Genomic DNA, 16,872 nt, shown 5'->3' on the forward strand with positions numbered 1-16,872 from the left:
ATTAAACGACGTTGGGCCTACCTGATTCTACCAGAAGTCTTAACACTCCGATGACGGCGATAGTCGGGCTGAAAAGAAGTTGCTGAACATATTGTCACAGTGTTTCGAGCTAGAAGCTCGGAGCTACAGTGCATGGATTAGCGTGGAGTAAAACAAGTGCAAGTTACAGCTTATCACTCCATGACGCCGAAATTTCTTGTACAGTGCTACTGAAGTATTATTTTATCGTGATTTTGCTCCATGTTGCTTGTGATTTTCTCGGTTTGCGAGGATACAGGCGAAACATGGCGTTCCTATGATAACAACAACAACAACAATGATAAAACCTTAGTGAAAGAGATGCTGTAAACAACACCAGTATTGATAATCTCCCACTCGATCAGCATGGACGGGACCCTATCAGGAAACAGCTCGCGTAACTTCCTGGCGACTGGATACATCCGCTTGAGCTCTTTTGACGGCGTGGCTGGCATGTTAGTGCGCCCGATCCAGTCCCCCAGCGCGCTTGCTACCTTCGTGAAAAGTGCCCAACGCTTTTCTGATCGATCAGGGAGTCCCATTTCTTGACAGCGATTGTACACGACAATATCTTGGCGTAAGCTGCCAGCCAGGTTCTTCACGGCGCGACTCAAGCTATCTCCTGCCAAAGGTTTCTTTTGCTTCTCCACAGCCTGCACGAACGTATGCATGTTTATCAGCCCGTCATCCATGTGCTCTTCAGCGTTCTTCTTGAACTTGAGCCTGCTGGACCGCAGCTCAGCGCTCGCGAGCGCAGCGGGCGTCCCCAACACAACGTTCGCCAGCTCCAGAACTTTCCCCAGTTCAGCAACCACGAGAGCGACAGTCCTGATAGAAACGGCGAGACTTATCGTAGGCTCAGCAACAGCCTCCGCGAGTCTCTCCACTGTGACCCGGAACAAGCAGGCCGATGGCTCGTCGAGGCAGCCCCCGCTCTCCATGAGCACCACCAACTGGCTGGTCACGACTCGACACTTGCCCATAGCAACGCACGCCAGCCTGGTCTTCTGTGCGGCTGTGTGCGACGGTTCCAGCACCGGCCCCGTGGCCTGCACGAAGTTCTGAAGCGCTGCGGGCAGCTCCTCCCTGGGCTTGGCTTGCCATCCACTGGGTTTGGGATCCTGCGGCTCCCTTTCTGGCGGTTCTTCCTCAGTTTCTGCTGCCATGGCAAGAGCTTCGTCAGCTTGCTCGAGTGCTGCGGCTTGTGGAAAAGAGGTGGCAGGCTTGAGTCGCGAATTGGTCAGGACAGTGGCAAGAACGGACTGCAGCTCGGCCTGCAGGCTCTCGATCTCTTGAGCGAGGGCCTCAGCCTGATCTGCGTCGTCTTGGCGGCTGTCGAAATCCGCCGCGACTTCGAGGTGGAACTGGGCAGCTTCCACCGTGAGCCGCAACTGCTGCTGCACTGCGCGAAGCGTGGCCAGCGACATGCTAGCGATCTTAGTAGTAATCAATTACTGGTAAGTTTGATACATGGGTTCATAACTTTTTATTTTTGATTTATGGGCCTTCAACTTGTGTTGAAGAGCGATCCTTAATTTAAGCAGGGGTTCGTAGTAACTGCAATGTGTATTAACATTAGTAATATAGTAATATAGCATTAATATAATAGTTACAAATCAATAAATTACAGTAATATGATATCAATTGTTTTGCACTGCTATTATTTTGATAGTACTAAATTGACCGAGCCAAAACTGAAGCCAGGTATACAAATTTTATCGAGCACTCACCGTGGACCAAAATTTGGTGAGAATACCATGTCGTTGGCTTCGCTGCGAGCAGTGAAGCAGCAGCTGGCGCTCGCCGTGGAAGCCGCGGAGTTCCACGTCGAAGTGGCGGCGAACCTCGATGCGTGCCCCCAAGACGACAGAGATCAGATTGCGACTCTGAGCAACGCAATCGAGCACCTGCAGGCCCAGCTTCAGACGGTCCTAGCGACCGTCCTGGTCCAGTCGAACAAGCGCGTAGCTGCAGCCCCAACACCAATGCCAACGCCACCGCAGCCAACCGACGAGGTCGTCGACCTGGACACCGAGACCGAAACCGAAGAGGAAATTGAGTCACCCGAGCACAAATCTGGTGGCGGACAACACTCGCCTAAGTCCACGGAGGAGCTGGCCACGTCGCTGCAGACCTTCGTGCAGGCCACGGGGCAGGTGCTCGCCCAGCCCGACACGGGCAAGAAGCACCGCAAGGCCTCCGTTGCGGTGAACAGGTGCCGCTCCGTGACTGGCCAATTGGTGGCGCTCATGGAGAGCGGGGGCCGCCTTGACGACGCGTCGGCCTGTTTGTTCCGGGACACGGTCGAAAGACTCGCGGGGGCCGCTGGAGGACCCCAAGTGAGCGGGCAGATCCCTGTCAAGTTCCTGGTGGAGGTGGTGAGTCGACTGGGCAGAATTCTGGAGCTGGCAGATGCAGTGGCGGGCACGCCCGCGGCGCTCTCGAGCGCTGAGCTGCGCTCGAGCAGGCTCAAGCTGAAGAAGTACGCGGAAGAGCACATGGACGACACGTTGGCGAAAATGCGAGGGATCATGCAAGCTGCACAGAAGCGGAAGGGAGATCCGGTGAGGGACGTTCGTGTGCATCGCGCCGTGAAGACGCTTGCAGCTAACATGGCACAGGACATCAGCATGTACTATCGCTATCAAGAAATAGGCCTTCCGGAGCGGTCGGAAGAACGCTGGGCAGGTTTTACAGAAGTGGCGGGGGTGTTGGGGGACTGGATTGGCCGCATACCAAATAATGCGGTGCCTACCCAGCAACTGAGAACACTGACTCGATTCGTCAAGAAACTCCGGAAGGAGTTTCCTGATAGGCTCCCAGCCATCCTGCTCAAGTAGGTGACTGCTGCATTGCTAGCGTTGTTGCAAGGATCTACTCTAACGTGTGCTATGATCATTATAGGAACACTGAACGTCGAGTGCAGCAGGCTCGCGATCGTAAAGGAAAGGGAAGCAAAAACTAGAGACCCTGAACCGGGACGAAATAGTCATTGTATGGACATGAGGTTTGTCGAATAGCCATTGGCCATGGGCCGTGAATTCGAAGTAACGCGCTGCTTTGAATAAGTCACCTGATAAGAAGCGAGGCCAGTTCTATCTGAATGCGAGTTCGACCTTGGTAAACTAAGTTTGGTGCTGTGACCCCCTCTACTTTTAGGTGCTGGCCTGAAGTCTCTCATCTCGCGACACGGACAGAATTCGAACAGCGTGGACGATGCCCGGAAAAATCAAGCCTTTGAAATCTTCGTCACAGTATGTCGACCTGGATCCATGGAGTTTTGCGGTGTGGTGGTTCATCATTCTCGCCGTACATTTGATTATGTTCGGATACAACACGGCCTATGCGATGTTCTACTATTCGTTGCAGAAGACTTCCATGTACCAGACCTTTGAGTCCTTTGGAATCGGCATGGTGGCGAAAGACCACCACATCATTGCCAACGTAAACGCTGTGATGGCCGCTCTGCATGGCGTGTGCATCCTACTGATGATAGGAGGGTCTATTTGGCAGCGCACGTTGATGTTCTCGCCATGGCGGATGGGAGATGGCTCCTACAGGTCGATAACAAGCAGACGAGGTTCGTCGAAGAAACCGGAGGAAATGAACGCGGGAGATAAAACCAGTTCTCGACTGACCTCGGCTAGGCTTCAGTCAGCACGGATGTACTTCCAGGTATGGAGCCACCAGGGATTATTAGGTGTGAATGGAGGCAATTTCCATGCAATCCTCGTCATCCGGGAGATCATTGAGACAGGTTTTCAAACGCAGCAAGCCTACCGGATGAGTTGGTATCTCCCCCGTATACTGCTTAACCGGTTCTACCTAGTGTTGCTAGTGCTGAAATGCTGGTCGTCAGTCTTTGTGTATTCGCTACTGTTCAAGAAGAACGAGGCCCGCAGACGCTTCGCGTGCCTGCTATGCGACTGCATTCTGGATTTGGTTTCCTGCATGGGTGTTCCGCTCATCATCGTCTTGAGCTACATGGGGCAGTACAATCCCAAAATCACTGGTTTCGATGTGGAAAGATGGTACGACGAGCAATGGTCCGCGCATGTTTTGAATGAGTTCCAAATGGTTCTCGTTACATCTTGGTCGGATTTGATAAGCCGCACAGTACTTTCCTTTGGGTTGATATCTGCGACTACAAGCTTAAAGGAGCTCCTACGCCGATCGCCAAGTGGAAGTAAAAGGCGTATTGCCTGTGCTGCTGATAGTGTTCGAATCCCAGACAAACCCAGACATCGTGAAACAAATGGGCCTACACTTGATGGTATCATTGGAGCGTACCAGCATGACAAACCCGCCAAGGTTGGCGCCGGTAGATACGCCGAAACAGGAGTGCAATCGCGTGGAGGTCAGATCGTTCTGTACCTTACACACTTATTATTTGGCGTATGGGGCGTGGTAGTTCTAGGTCTTCACATTGATGCATCTTTGCGAGCAGAGCTGCCACAATGCACTCTGCAAGTGCACCCGTGGGCTATGACAGAGCCAACATGTTATCTTGCAATGCTTGACTGTAATCGCCTCGAGATAAGCGGTCGGATGGAGGAAGTGGAGGCGAAGTGGAGCGAGTTTGACAGATCCAGTGTTGCCACATTGGTTATGCGCCACTGCCCTGCAATTGAAGTGCCCGATATGATAGGTGAGTTTCATCAGCTAAGTGGCATCAAGGTGTACAATTCAACCATCGCCAGTTGGGGGGTGTCTGCCGCAATCAGCAACACCAACCACCCAGATATTGGATTTCTTTTCATGATCCGTGTCAATATGACGGATGGTCTTCTCCCTGCCGGGCTGCACTCGGGCGATTTTCCTTCTAAACTGTACGATATCGAGCTTTGCTACACTAATTTACGCGAGCTCCCTGATGATCTGGACTCAACATGGATGATCGGGACGATGATTTATATTGAGTTTAGCCAACTTACGAGCGTGCCATTAGCTCTGACGCGTCTAGACCCGTACTGCCTGGCACTAACTGGAAATCCTATCACCGAACTCCCGCCAGAGATCTTCGAGGTCGTGGATATGTTGTATCTAGGCATTGGCAGCACATTGATCAGCGAATTACCACAGAATGTCACGAATCTGTCGCCGCTGCTTTCGTTCATTTACATCACCAACACCAACGTCTCGTTCTTTTGGCCGTGGATCGACCCACTCGTCGAGAGAAAGCTGGACTCTTCGCACCCTTTGCTTATGGGCGGATCATCCTACTGCTCCGATCTCGAAAAGATCACAAGTGGTAAAGCTAGCAGCTTTAGTGTTTCACCTTCGTCGAATTACTCAGCAACGCTGATGGATCCGTCTGAAGCCAACCGAGCTGTCATTCTGCGCACGGTCAACTGCGAGCTTCAATACGGAGCACCATTTTACCCGATAGAACTGGAAGATTCCAAGAGCGCGCTAAGATAAAAGAGTAAACTACGAATAAAACCCGATGCAGCGTGCCATTCGGTCGACTTTGAAGACGTTATAATAACATTACACAGTAAAATCAAGCTTTATTTGCAGTGTATGTAATCCAGCTAAGGTAACTGCTCAAATGGATCCAGACAAGGTAATTGCTCAAATGGATCCAGACACAGCACCGGCACTCGTAGACTTTGTACCTTGAGCGGACTTGAGCCAGCATGTACCACCATTGTAGTTCGTCCACGTGAAAACCTTGCACCCTGTTTTCGCCCGGCAAATTGCGCAGCAGCCCGAAGCCGTCGAACTGCGTGAGCTGCCAATGTCGTTGTTCGCATAGTCGACGTTGTTCACCAACGTGCAGGTTGATGAGGATGAACTGATCTGAGCCGATCGGGCTCCATTCTGTGAGGTGGCGGTGCCCTTGGCGCTCTTCAGCCAGCAAGTTCCGGAGTTGTAGTTCGTCCACGTGTAAGCATTGCATCCAGTCCTTCCCTTACAAATGGCACAGCAGCCCTCGGCTGAGCTGCTGAGAGCGTTACCGATGTCGGCCCCGCCGTAGTTGGTGTTCTCTTCGATTGCGGAGCAGGACGAGGTTGAGCTTCCACCGAGAGTAGCCGACACAGCGCCGCTTTGGGTCACCGCACCCCCCTTAGCGCTCTTGAGCCAACAGGTACCGCCGTTGTAGTTTGTCCATGTGTAAGCTTTGCAGTTCGAGTTGGCAGCGCAAATAGTGCAGCAGCCGCTAGCTGATGCACTTTGCTGGCTGCCGACATCACTGCCTTGGTAGTTCACATTGTTCTCTGGACTGGAACATGTGGCACCCGAACCTCCGTTGTTCGACGCGAGGTAGCTCTTGACCTGGTCAGCAGCCTCACGGCCAATGTACATGATAAAACCGTAGGGATTCACCGTACCATCGCGCATAGCGCTACCGTCGGCAACGAATACGTTGCTCATGCCAATCACACGTAGCTTCTCATCGGCACAGCGACTACTGTCGGCTGAGTTCTTCGAAGCGAAGCAACTACCGCCAAAGTGGTGTGCGATGTACCCGCGGTTCGCTGCCACCCAGTTCGCGACAGAAGCGTCGTCAGATCCAGCCGAGAGGAACGTGGCTCCCTGGGCTACCATGGCGCTAACAGTGCGTTGCGCGTACGACTGCATTGCAGCAAGATCGCGACTGGTTCGGAAGTAGGGCCAGCCTTCATTGAATGCCTTCCAGTTGCCGTTACCGTCGAAACCCGAGGCTGTTCTTGACTCGGGGTTGTTCACATAGAGTGACAGCGTAAACGCGTTGGTGCGGGTGGCGAACTCGCCGAGCCCATTTGTGAGTGCGGTAGACTGGAACTCGTAATTACGACCTTGGACATCGTAGTTTTCGTAGCTGATGAGGGTTGGCCCCGAGCTTGAGAAGGGGCCAGTGAAGCCTTTGTTCATGTACTGGTCGATCGCCCAGCTTGGTTTAGTTTTGTACCGGAACGAGCTCATCTGCGGGTGCGAGAAGGACGCGAACACCACGTTGGTGTCGAACAGGTTCCGCCCGACATTGCCGTTCACCACCCAACCAGCCGCTTGCGATACACCAGCAAAGCCATTGCGTCCGTTGAGCATGCTGAGCTGCGAAGACGGACCGATGCCGCTCTGGATCAGCACCTTGGGCGTACTCAACGCGCCGGCAGCCATGATCACAGCACCGCGCGCAGAAAGAGTGGCTTGAGTTCCGCCGTTGTAGACGACACCGGTAGCTTTCCCACCAGCAGCACGCAAAATGTAGTCCACTTTGGCGCCAGTGAGCAGCTTCACGTTGCTGCGCGAGCTCATGGGGCCCCAGAACGCATTGGCAGGAGAGTCACGCTTGCCGTTCTTGAAGGTGAACGGGGCATGACCGAAGGTCTTGCTCTTGCTATTTCGAGCCGCAGCATCATTAAGGGTGCGTTCGGCGTACCCCCTCGCGAGCAGAGCCTTGGAGACGATCGAGTAGCCCTCTTGAATGTACCACACGCCGTCCGGCGACGGCTTGTCAGTGTGGCCATGAAGCTTCTCGTTCTCATCCATCTTGGAGACCATCTGCGCCGCTGAAAACGGCCACTGTACGTTTGTCACGTACGAGTCCGGCGGGCGGAAGTAGAGTGCGGCGTTGATGGACGAGCATCCGCCCACGAGTTTGCCGAGCCACATGGAGGCGACGCTGGTCCAGTCGACTCGGTACTGCTCGTTCGTGGAGTTGTAAGTCGTGCCGTCATATTCGCCGGGGATGTCGAACTTGGTGAGTCCGCGGCCTTGCGCGTAGCTGGGGGCATCGGTTCCACCGGTGGCAGCTAGGGACTTTGGACCGGCCTCGAGGATGAGCACGGATACACTCGAGTCTCGTGACAAGTACTCGGCAGCCACGAGACCGCCGGGACCACTGCCCACGACGATGGCGTCATAGAGTTGGGCGTTGGCGCCGAAGTTGGCGGCACTGAGTGCCAGCAACGCACCGGCCCAGCAGTTGAACCCCGGGAGTCGCATGGAGCCGAGGTGCGAGATGCGACCTCGAAGCTCGAGGTGGAGATTTCGGAACTGAAGCGAGCTTTCCATCCGAATCGGATTCCAGGACGGTCGTCACAAGGGTGGTAGAGGTGGGCACGACTGCCTGCCTGCTCGCGCCTGGCACCAGTTGCTGATCGTAACATACGAATCCATACAAACTCGGTTGTCCATTCCTTTCTGCGGCCACGAACGAACAGAAAAAAATATGATTTGCGTTTGTCCCAAACGCAACTTTGGGAGTAATGATACATGTATTAATACATGTCCTCAGAAGCGAGAGATCTTCCGAATGCGAACGCTACACTACATGTAACCAGGACGCTCAATCAGTTAACTCTTAACCAGCGTAATGAACGCGAGACCACGTTTACTACACTACACTACTACTACATGAACATGTATTATGGCATGTACCAACGTCGAGCGCAGCGTCAGTCTATACAAACTCCTATATTGATGAACAGATGCTAAAATCAAGAAACAGGCTACTCGTACAAAAATATGGTTCGAGGATCGATTTGCAAAATTTACCCAATGTTGGTACTTTTAGAACGAGCCTAAAAGGTGATGAATCCGTTTGGGTATCATGGATCACCTTGGAGTGTAATGGATCTGGTTGGGATATCATGACTCCACACATAATACTGCATTTGCCACATTGTGCTTGTACGTATGCATACTCTAAGCATCCCGTAGTTTCCTGCTGATGCGCTTGTAGGGCGAGTACATGCTGCCAAGGTTTGAGGTGGGTGCGACGAGGGATCCAGCATACTCTTAGCGAACAATGCCCAATTCCATGCAGCCTAAATGAGCGGTAAATACTATTGATGCGTGCACACCAAAACAGCAAGGCAAGCATTTCCGGTCATACGGATGGAGTGCACTTGAAGGTAGCGGTAACACTGCTCATAGGGACGAGTGGCACTGCTAGCTAGCCCCCCCCCCCCCCCGCAGCTATAATTCGATGCTCTCAGCTCCAACACGCGGAGGGAGCTCTAACTACATGTACTGTACTTGTAAAATAGTGTACCAACGTTTGGTAATACTCGGTGCGCCTGTCCTCGTCCGTGCTGCAGGCGCACTGCCTGTTGGTACTGTATCACCTCCCTTCCCTTTGCGTTTCTGAACTCCGAGTTCACTCGGATGGTGAAGTTGAAGTCAAGCAGACGACGTTTGATCCAGGCTTGCCGAGGATGCATGTACAGCACGGTACATGCCGTTGCTGGCGATGAAAACGCCGCACCTATAGTTCAAGGGTAATATCAGGTACCCCCTTCAACGTATAGATGCGGTATGGTCGATTCTAACGCCAGGAAAGAATCTGTACGTTAGTATTGCGCTTCCAGCTACTAGAAACAGCCCAATGATGGGTATGAGCATATACAACCAATAGGCACCGTTGTTGCTTATAATATTGCCCAATTGGATCGAAGGAAAGAGTGGCAACCGCTGATATGACCATTCCAACAAAGCCGTGCTTTGCCCGGGGAAGCTCTGGATTTTGCAAGTCATTTTTTCAATTTTTTTATTTAAATTAATGTGATGATTAAAGTGCCTCACAGACAGAATGCGTAACAAATGGAATGTCAAAACCAAATTTTCGAGCATTTGATAGCTATTTCTTAGCACATAGAAAACAGTTTCCAATCGCTCTCTTAACATAATATTTGATGCATTACCGGTATCGTTTTACCTACATAGTGTTAGAAGCCCAAAATAGCATTACAATAGGATTCGGCAAAAAGTATGTCGGCTTCCTGGTCAGTATTTTTCCAGGACAAAAGATAGGCCTCATATGGGATGCCACCTCAGTCCACACGTGCTATGGTGAACGAGCAGCAGGACTCGGTGCGCAAGATAGAATACATGTTCAGCCACCTCGGACAGGACCCACGACAGCCCAATAATCACCTTTTTCAAGAGCACATGGGTCGACTGCAAAACGACAACATGGATCGACTGCAAAACAACAAAGTTTACGATTCGCTCCTCCTGAATTAGACAGCTGAAACCATTGAGTAGGAAAGCTGCAGAACGCTTTCCAGCTTTTGAAATTTGCCAGCTAAATCTTAACATAAAGAATGCATATTTACCTTTTCAACTAATGGTAACAAGAGTGCCAAGCAAGCTGCACCCAAATCATTCTTTCTGTGAGGTACGGTAATTGGGCTTGTCCCTCATTTTTGTGGTAAGCAAAACAAAAGTTGGCAGCCTTCTTGGAAATAATCAGAAGATGGTTTGTCTTTGCTTTGAGCCTTCGCGTGCTTCCATCGAAAGAAGCTTGGTTTAGGTTCGTCGTGATGCATGCCTGAAACGCGCGGAGAAGTTGCGAGCTACAGTAGTGGGGGCTAGGAAGGAACGTAAGCGCAAGCCTTCCGCTGCTAAAAGGACCGGTATTGATAGTGCACTCCACGCGCAAACAACGCTTTGCCGTAAAGACGCATCGTAGCTCGAACTGGAGTATGATTTCCCACGACGGGATTTGTCGCTTGAACACGAAGCTGTTCAGCATTGTGCAATCAAGTGCTTGGTCCTCCTGTGCGCGACGCTCTCGAATGCGTTGAAGCATCACCACAGCGGTGAGAGTAGGTCTTGTCCTGCGTGCCTTTTGCCGCAAAAACGAAAGTGAGCTAGTTCCCGTGGATGGGAGAGAAAGCATGCGCCCGTTAGCTCCGCGTGCTATCGTTGCACCAAACTAACTTCAATACGACAGGACTGTGAGCTTGAGCTAAGTAATACGTAATATTCTAGTATGCAATATTGTAGGTATTTCTGGTTGTTGCTCTTGTGAGTGTCTTACGTGACCATCTTTGTGTTGGATGTGTAAGCAACATTCAGTTCTGGTGTGATATGATTGCAACGTTTTAATGCAGATATAAATCTGTTGTGGTCTATAATTTCAAAATTGGGAGGGATTTTGGGACGCCCCAACAACAATGGATTAAAATCCAGAGAACAATCCGGTTGGAATCATCATTTGATATCAAGTATGCCTTACAAACTACAAGTGAGTTACAAATAGAATAAATATTCATAGGTTTTCAACCCCCACGACACAATCATCGACTCCATTCCGCTCCGACGCATGTCCCAGCCAAGAGTCAGCGAAGCAGAGCGACGGCTGTGAAATCCTTCGAGGACTTTCTCGTAAAGAAGGAGGTGACGCTCACAGAAGTCCACAATCGTATTGCTAAGGACAGCGCAAGTAAGAGTTTGTTTGTGATTCTGGACAAGTATGGGTGGTTCTTCGGGCTGCCGCAGCGGCCGTTTGCGCTGCTTCGTGAAAGCGAAACTGATAGTAGGAGAAAAACAGTTGCTTCCGCTCAGAGAGGATCTAGAGTCGATTGCGGAAATTCCTCGAGCTTGAGTTATTTCCTATATATATATATATATATATATATTCCCCTCAGATCAAGTGATCGCAACAAAGACGTCGTATTACTTTTCCTACCAAAAAGGCATTATTGAAACGATTATTGGGGACCGAGGTATTGCAATAATTATTATTTAAATAATATTTTACATCCCTAACAGTTATATGCAAAAATACTATTTTAATAATTTTATTTTGTGTTCAGCCGTACTTCGTATAACATTCTTTATTACGGACATTGCAATATTATATAATACCGTACTGCAATATAATACCGTACTGCAATTGTTCTACAGTATACACGTCAGCCCAATCCTCTATCTAGTAAAGGCGGCATTATTGTCAATACAGTTGGGATCTATTGACGAGAAGGATTGATCTCAACTAATTTTGTTAGTACCGCGGACGCACCACGATGACAGCATATACAGAACAAATAGTACCGTTAATTGCATCAAATACAGCAGCATCCGTTTGGGTTACGAATTTCAACAGTGCGACCGATACTCGTCCGGAATCCTTCGTTTTAAAGCCCTTCGCTGTTGCTCAAATGTAGCTAAATGTGCAGTGCCGGCGCCCTCCGCCAAGTTCCACCAGAATATCACTAACGCGATAGGAACTTCAAGTTATAAGGTTGTTGCGGAAAAAGCTGGCGGTCTTCCCTAGTTGCTTCTCCATGCGTTCGGGATCCAGATACCCCGTCCGATTTGACTCGATTTATAGCAACTCCATTTTCCGACGATACTGTGGGCTTACGTTAGCAATCGCTAGTCGAACAGACTTCACTCTTAAGCCCAATAATGCCGCTGTAGAGATGATTCCTTGTGGCCAGGTTCGCTAAAAGCCCGATGGTGTGACCGTGACATTGATCCAGTTCGCCCAAATTTCAGCATGCTCTAAGCACTATGAAATAATTTCGGGGAACAGCACCAGCGTAGCGGCCCTAAAATGCGCTGCAACTTCCTCACCGACAATTCTGTCGTTACGCATTAGGGGACAATCTTCTGGAGCGTCATCGTATAGTAGTGTTTTAGCCTCGCCACTTGCTTCACTACCACAGTTTCGATATCTGGTTCGACAACGATCGGCATCTCAGTATACATCTTGACATACGGTATCGAGCGGGGGGGGGAGGGGGTCATCATGTTGCGAGTGTCTACTGGTATGCGCAAGAGCTGTAGCTGGAGGTCGAGTAGCGAGTTTATTCAGAAGTGGGGCTTAGGGATTGCAGCCCAAAATGTAAAATGGTTTGATTCATATAAAAGGTTGTTCGAGAGAGAGAGAGAGAGAGAGAGAGAGAAGTTACTCACTTACGCAAGGCTGTACATTTTGTCCCAGTCATCTAGAGGGAACGCTGTAGAGAATAGAGGCGGCGAGCAGTCAACAACTTGGGTGAGGAAATCCCGGTTTTGTAGGGATGGATCCATGAGTAGCAGGGAGAAGTCAGACTCATACGGAGTGCTGAATCATGTGAAGATCCATCCATGATTTTTTCTAGGTCGGAACAGTAGGCGGAGCCACTAGCGAGTATCATCGGGGAGCCAAACGCAAGCATCGATACGACGAGAGGGTCAATCCAAGACCAGAAAAAAGAGATAGCGGTGTTGCTAAGGTCAACAGACGGCGGACTGGTGGTCGGACAAGGAATCGATCGTGGCAGTGAACTAATGTTGGTTCATCCCAACATTAGGTAGAGCATACCAGCGCCCTCGAAGAGCTCGGGAGGTACCTCTGAAATGGGGTTACCCGCCAAGACGAGATAGTACAATTGCAGTCGAATGAGCGCTGGTGGCACAGAGCTCAACTGACTATTCTCGATATAAACACTTGAGTCCAGATGCCATTTGGAGTCAATGTCATCAGGAACCTCGCGAAGGTTCGTCTCACAGGGGTGAATACCCAAAAGACTCAAGGGGAATTCCGATGATCGCAAACCTAAGGGAACTATCCCCGCGGTCATATTTGTACGCACCACAGACACAGTAGTCAGGCTCGGATGTTGGGAGTTTGTAAGAGCGGAATCCTCTTCCCAAAAAACAATTGTCGAGTTATAGATTCGAAAATCTTGCAGTAGACGAAAATCTCTGATCATAGATGGCATATCGAATGTTTGGCAGTGCAAAATGTGCAGTTTCACAACCGCCGAGTGATCAAATTTTCCCTACCAAAGGAGTACCTCTTCTTGTGTGCCGGCTATGCCCATATTGACACAGTTAAAATTCACGGCAAAACAAGACGGAAGTGCTCCAGCCATGGGATGCACCCTCGGTATACATCCCAGTAACGGTGTTTTGATGTTGGCGTGTGCATGGAGGGCAATAACGACGGCGCCTCATACCACGAAAATTAAATGGGCCACAAAGACCACCCGTGGCTTAGTTTTTGTCTCTTGGGGTCTTAAACGTCGATCGTTTATTTTTAAGAATAACCGTTGATGTGACGGATCCCCGCTGTAGATATTCTCACGTATAACTGCGGCGCAGCAACAGGTCCGATCTGCCGCTTTGGCATCGGCGATCTACTCAATAGGTCTTTCATATTTCCAGTAGTGATAATAAGGCCAAGTGAGATAATGGCACGCATCACCAAGTCTGACCACGACACAACTAATGTCATTTGGGCCTCGTTAAGCATCTGAGCCATCCAATCGTCGTCAGAGAGAGCGTCGAGGTTGAAACCAGCCAACCCAATGTTGTATTGGTTGACATAACGTACCACAACCATTGCGGATACACCCACCGTCGTCATCATATCCAGCACACAATCAAAAACGACTAGTGCAAAGCGACGACGTGCTTCGTCGCTCGAAAACCAATGTGAATAGATTATCAAGGAGGACCAACAACTCGCCACAAGCAGTCCCACGTAAAAGTGATTGAGCTCTGGACGTGGAAGATGCTTGCTCATACGAACGGCTTGGATAGTTTGAAGCGCAGTTTCTAGAAATTCGCGGCACACAAGAATGCTATGGAAGTATTTTCCGTTTACACCGAAAAATCCACTCCGGTGTGCAATCTTCATGTATACCTTTGTGAGGCTTCGAGTTGCAAAGTTTCTCGTTCGATCTCGTTCCACTTCATTTGAAGGCTGGTGGATAGTCATCCTAACTCCCTTGCTGTTTGTACTTGAATGCGCCAATCTTAGTGCGAAAGATAATGATCGCTGCCAAAATGAGCAAACAAGTTGATGTAGAACGCAGCATCCATGCGCTGAAGCTAAAACCACATGTACGTACGCGATGTTGCGGAAGTTTTCTCGGGCCATTCCAATCGAATAGGGCTCCAGTAAGTAACTTAGGAACTTGGCATCAAAATCCCAGTAGACTTGGCGAAACCTGCGTTGTATGCACTACTCAGCAGATAAAATGCCAAGACGACCATCCACCAGAAGGCAAAGCCCCAAGACGAAAGACTCACGCATTCAGTATAAAGTGAAGCATCGAATCCCTCAGGATGGACCATGTCATTTCGTGGGCAGCTTCTACAAGTGTATGTTTTCCTCAACTCCAATATCAGGCACTATTTTTGTGCTCTGCCGGAAGCGTCCATAACGTTCAATGCTTCGAGGAATATTGGACTTCCGATATTTGGCGATATATGCATATACATATGGAGGACAACACCACAGCGTGTACTCGAAGGCAACTCTAACAACATTCGACACTATTATATTTCTTCAATTTGTAAGCCGAGAGGAGTGTACCATTTCAAGGCAGAGTTATTCTCTTATATCAAAGTGAAATTACAGCAGATTATGATGCATTCCTTTCGCTGAATGCAGCTACTGCTTGCTTGCGTCGGTTATTGGATTGGATCAAATTCCTCAAAACCGTGGATGCCCTGAATATTCCACCATACATAGTGCATTGGTTTTAAGTGACCCCCCATACGATTCGACTTCACAAGTACGTACTCTAGTAGAGTTGCAGGAACTCGCTCCGGATTCTTCTTCGCAAAGCCCCTCAACTGTCTGTCAAAACTCGCTAAGTGTACCGGTAATTTAGGTCCGGATGACGCGCGTTCACTCAAGAGGATCCATTCCGCCAGCACCTCGCCGACATGAGCAAACCGCTTCCAGCCTTCCTCCGTTCGTTGAGGTGTATTGCCAGGTTTATGAAGTCGAGTACACAGTTTGAAGTCGTGGTGAAATAAACTTGCAAGTTTTCCCATGGGTTTATCAATCCTATCAGGTTCCAACGCACCCGGTTGAGACTTTATCCGTGCAATGTAAGTTTCCATTTGATGCAGAAAATCTGGCTCATTGTTAGCCCACCTGTCTTGGAGTAGCTCCCGCGTAGCGTCCAACTTTGACGCCGATAGACAGTTCGGTAGACCAGCATTGCTTTTCGCCAAGGCGGCAATTTGTTGAATCCTCTTTATTGTAGTGGAGAACCATTTCTGGCTCATGCTTCGTTGTGAACAATGGGGCTCGATAATCGACGGCAACAACACTGTAGCCTCACAGAAAGCTGTGGCAACTTCCACACTTGGGATGCCGCCGCCTCTTATGAGCTTCAGTAATTTGGCCATTGACGCGATGCTCCAACGACCGATCGTGGCCATAACTTGGCCAACTCGAGTCACATCCGTTTTATCATTTAATTCAGCTGCCTTTTTCGTAATACTGATATAACTCTTCACGCACTTCTTCAGCTGTTTCTCCAGCTCCTCAGCCGCGGCGGGGTCCAACCTCTGTTGTTGAACTTTCTGGTGGGCCTGATCGTCGTTTTGCTCACTTCTGTCCTCTTTCGTATTAGAACCAGTAAACTCTTCAGTTTCATCAACATTACATCCACTTTTTCCTTGTTTCAATTCGTCCGCGTCTACAACTTGATCAACCACTGCTTCATCCTCCGTCTCTGTCTCGGACTCGTAGTCGACCACATCCTCCGACTCCAAATTCACTCGGAAATCAGCCGTTTTCAAACGTTTTGCCGGCCTGGGCTCGGGCTGTCGCGACTTGGAGGCTTTCGCAACGACTGCGCGAGTGGAGGCCCGGATCTCGTCCAGAAGTTGTTCAATGTGGATGAGGATGGGGGTCATCGCGGCCGCCGGAGGGAGACTACTATTGGCCAGCTGTGAGTGCTCGGCGAGGCCTGCCGCAAGGCGCGTGAGCTGCTGCTGGACTTCGAGCAGCCTGTCCATCTTTATCGTGAAAGCCGGACTATTTCTTGCCATCAAGACGTTGTACCGAATGTCATTGAAGTGGGGGTATGCTTGGCACCAATTCTTGCTGCAGTACACTTTGCCAGGTGCAAACTGCAGCAGCAAACAAATGAATATCCCCGCAGGCGTATGGTGCGCTTTTTTTCATTAAAATGTTGTGCCCAGATCAGTGACGTTGTCGCATTTACAACATGCTCGAAGCAGACTCAAAAATAGCTTTTCCTTATAAACTTACACGAGCTCCGCCATGGGTTTGTGCTTCTAGGGTGTCGTAGCTATCGTCTCGTCATGCCGCACCGCGTTGGCCCGATGAAGGCTCCGGGCCTGGCTCAAATCCGAGCTCACGAGCGTATCGCCCGCCTG

The 16,872-nt window shown here is 50.1% G+C and overlaps 5 protein-coding genes across 5 annotated transcripts; 2 read left to right on the plus strand and 3 right to left on the minus strand.

Annotated features, from left to right (window-relative positions):
- Nucleotides 1-217: 217 nt before the first annotated feature.
- IUM83_19074 (uncharacterized protein) lies at nt 218-1,445 on the minus strand (the record flags this gene model as incomplete). The annotated part of the gene is made up of 2 exons (XM_067944103.1): nt 218-293; nt 376-1,445. 2 exons carry the CDS (start codon nt 1,443-1,445, stop codon nt 218-220), a joined length of 1,146 nt encoding a protein of 381 aa, XP_067784785.1.
- Nucleotides 1,446-1,775: 330 nt separating this feature from the next.
- IUM83_19075 (uncharacterized protein) lies at nt 1,776-2,983 on the plus strand (the record flags this gene model as incomplete). The annotated part of the gene is made up of 2 exons (XM_067944104.1): nt 1,776-2,854; nt 2,923-2,983. The coding sequence occupies 2 exons, from the start codon at nt 1,776-1,778 to the stop codon at nt 2,981-2,983; spliced, it is 1,140 nt and encodes a 379-aa protein (XP_067784784.1).
- A 1,583-nt stretch (nt 2,984-4,566) lies between these two features.
- Nucleotides 4,567-5,439, plus strand: IUM83_19076 (uncharacterized protein; the record flags this gene model as incomplete). The annotated part of the gene is made up of 1 exon (XM_067944105.1): nt 4,567-5,439. One exon carries the CDS (start codon nt 4,567-4,569, stop codon nt 5,437-5,439), a length of 873 nt encoding a protein of 290 aa, XP_067784779.1.
- A 153-nt stretch (nt 5,440-5,592) lies between these two features.
- IUM83_19077 (Carbohydrate-binding protein) lies at nt 5,593-8,019 on the minus strand (the record flags this gene model as incomplete). The annotated part of the gene is made up of 1 exon (XM_067944106.1): nt 5,593-8,019. The coding sequence occupies one exon, from the start codon at nt 8,017-8,019 to the stop codon at nt 5,593-5,595; it is 2,427 nt and encodes an 808-aa protein (XP_067784786.1).
- A 7,076-nt stretch (nt 8,020-15,095) lies between these two features.
- Nucleotides 15,096-16,488, minus strand: IUM83_19078 (uncharacterized protein; the record flags this gene model as incomplete). The annotated part of the gene is made up of 3 exons (XM_067944107.1): nt 15,096-15,183; nt 15,257-15,313; nt 15,989-16,488. The coding sequence occupies 3 exons, from the start codon at nt 16,486-16,488 to the stop codon at nt 15,096-15,098; spliced, it is 645 nt and encodes a 214-aa protein (XP_067784780.1).
- Nucleotides 16,489-16,872: the final 384 nt, after the last annotated feature.

The sequence above is a fragment of the Phytophthora cinnamomi genome (assembly GCF_018691715.1).
Source record: "Phytophthora cinnamomi strain GKB4 chromosome Unknown Contig85, whole genome shotgun sequence".
NCBI lineage: Eukaryota > Oomycota > Peronosporomycetes > Peronosporales > Peronosporaceae > Phytophthora > Phytophthora cinnamomi.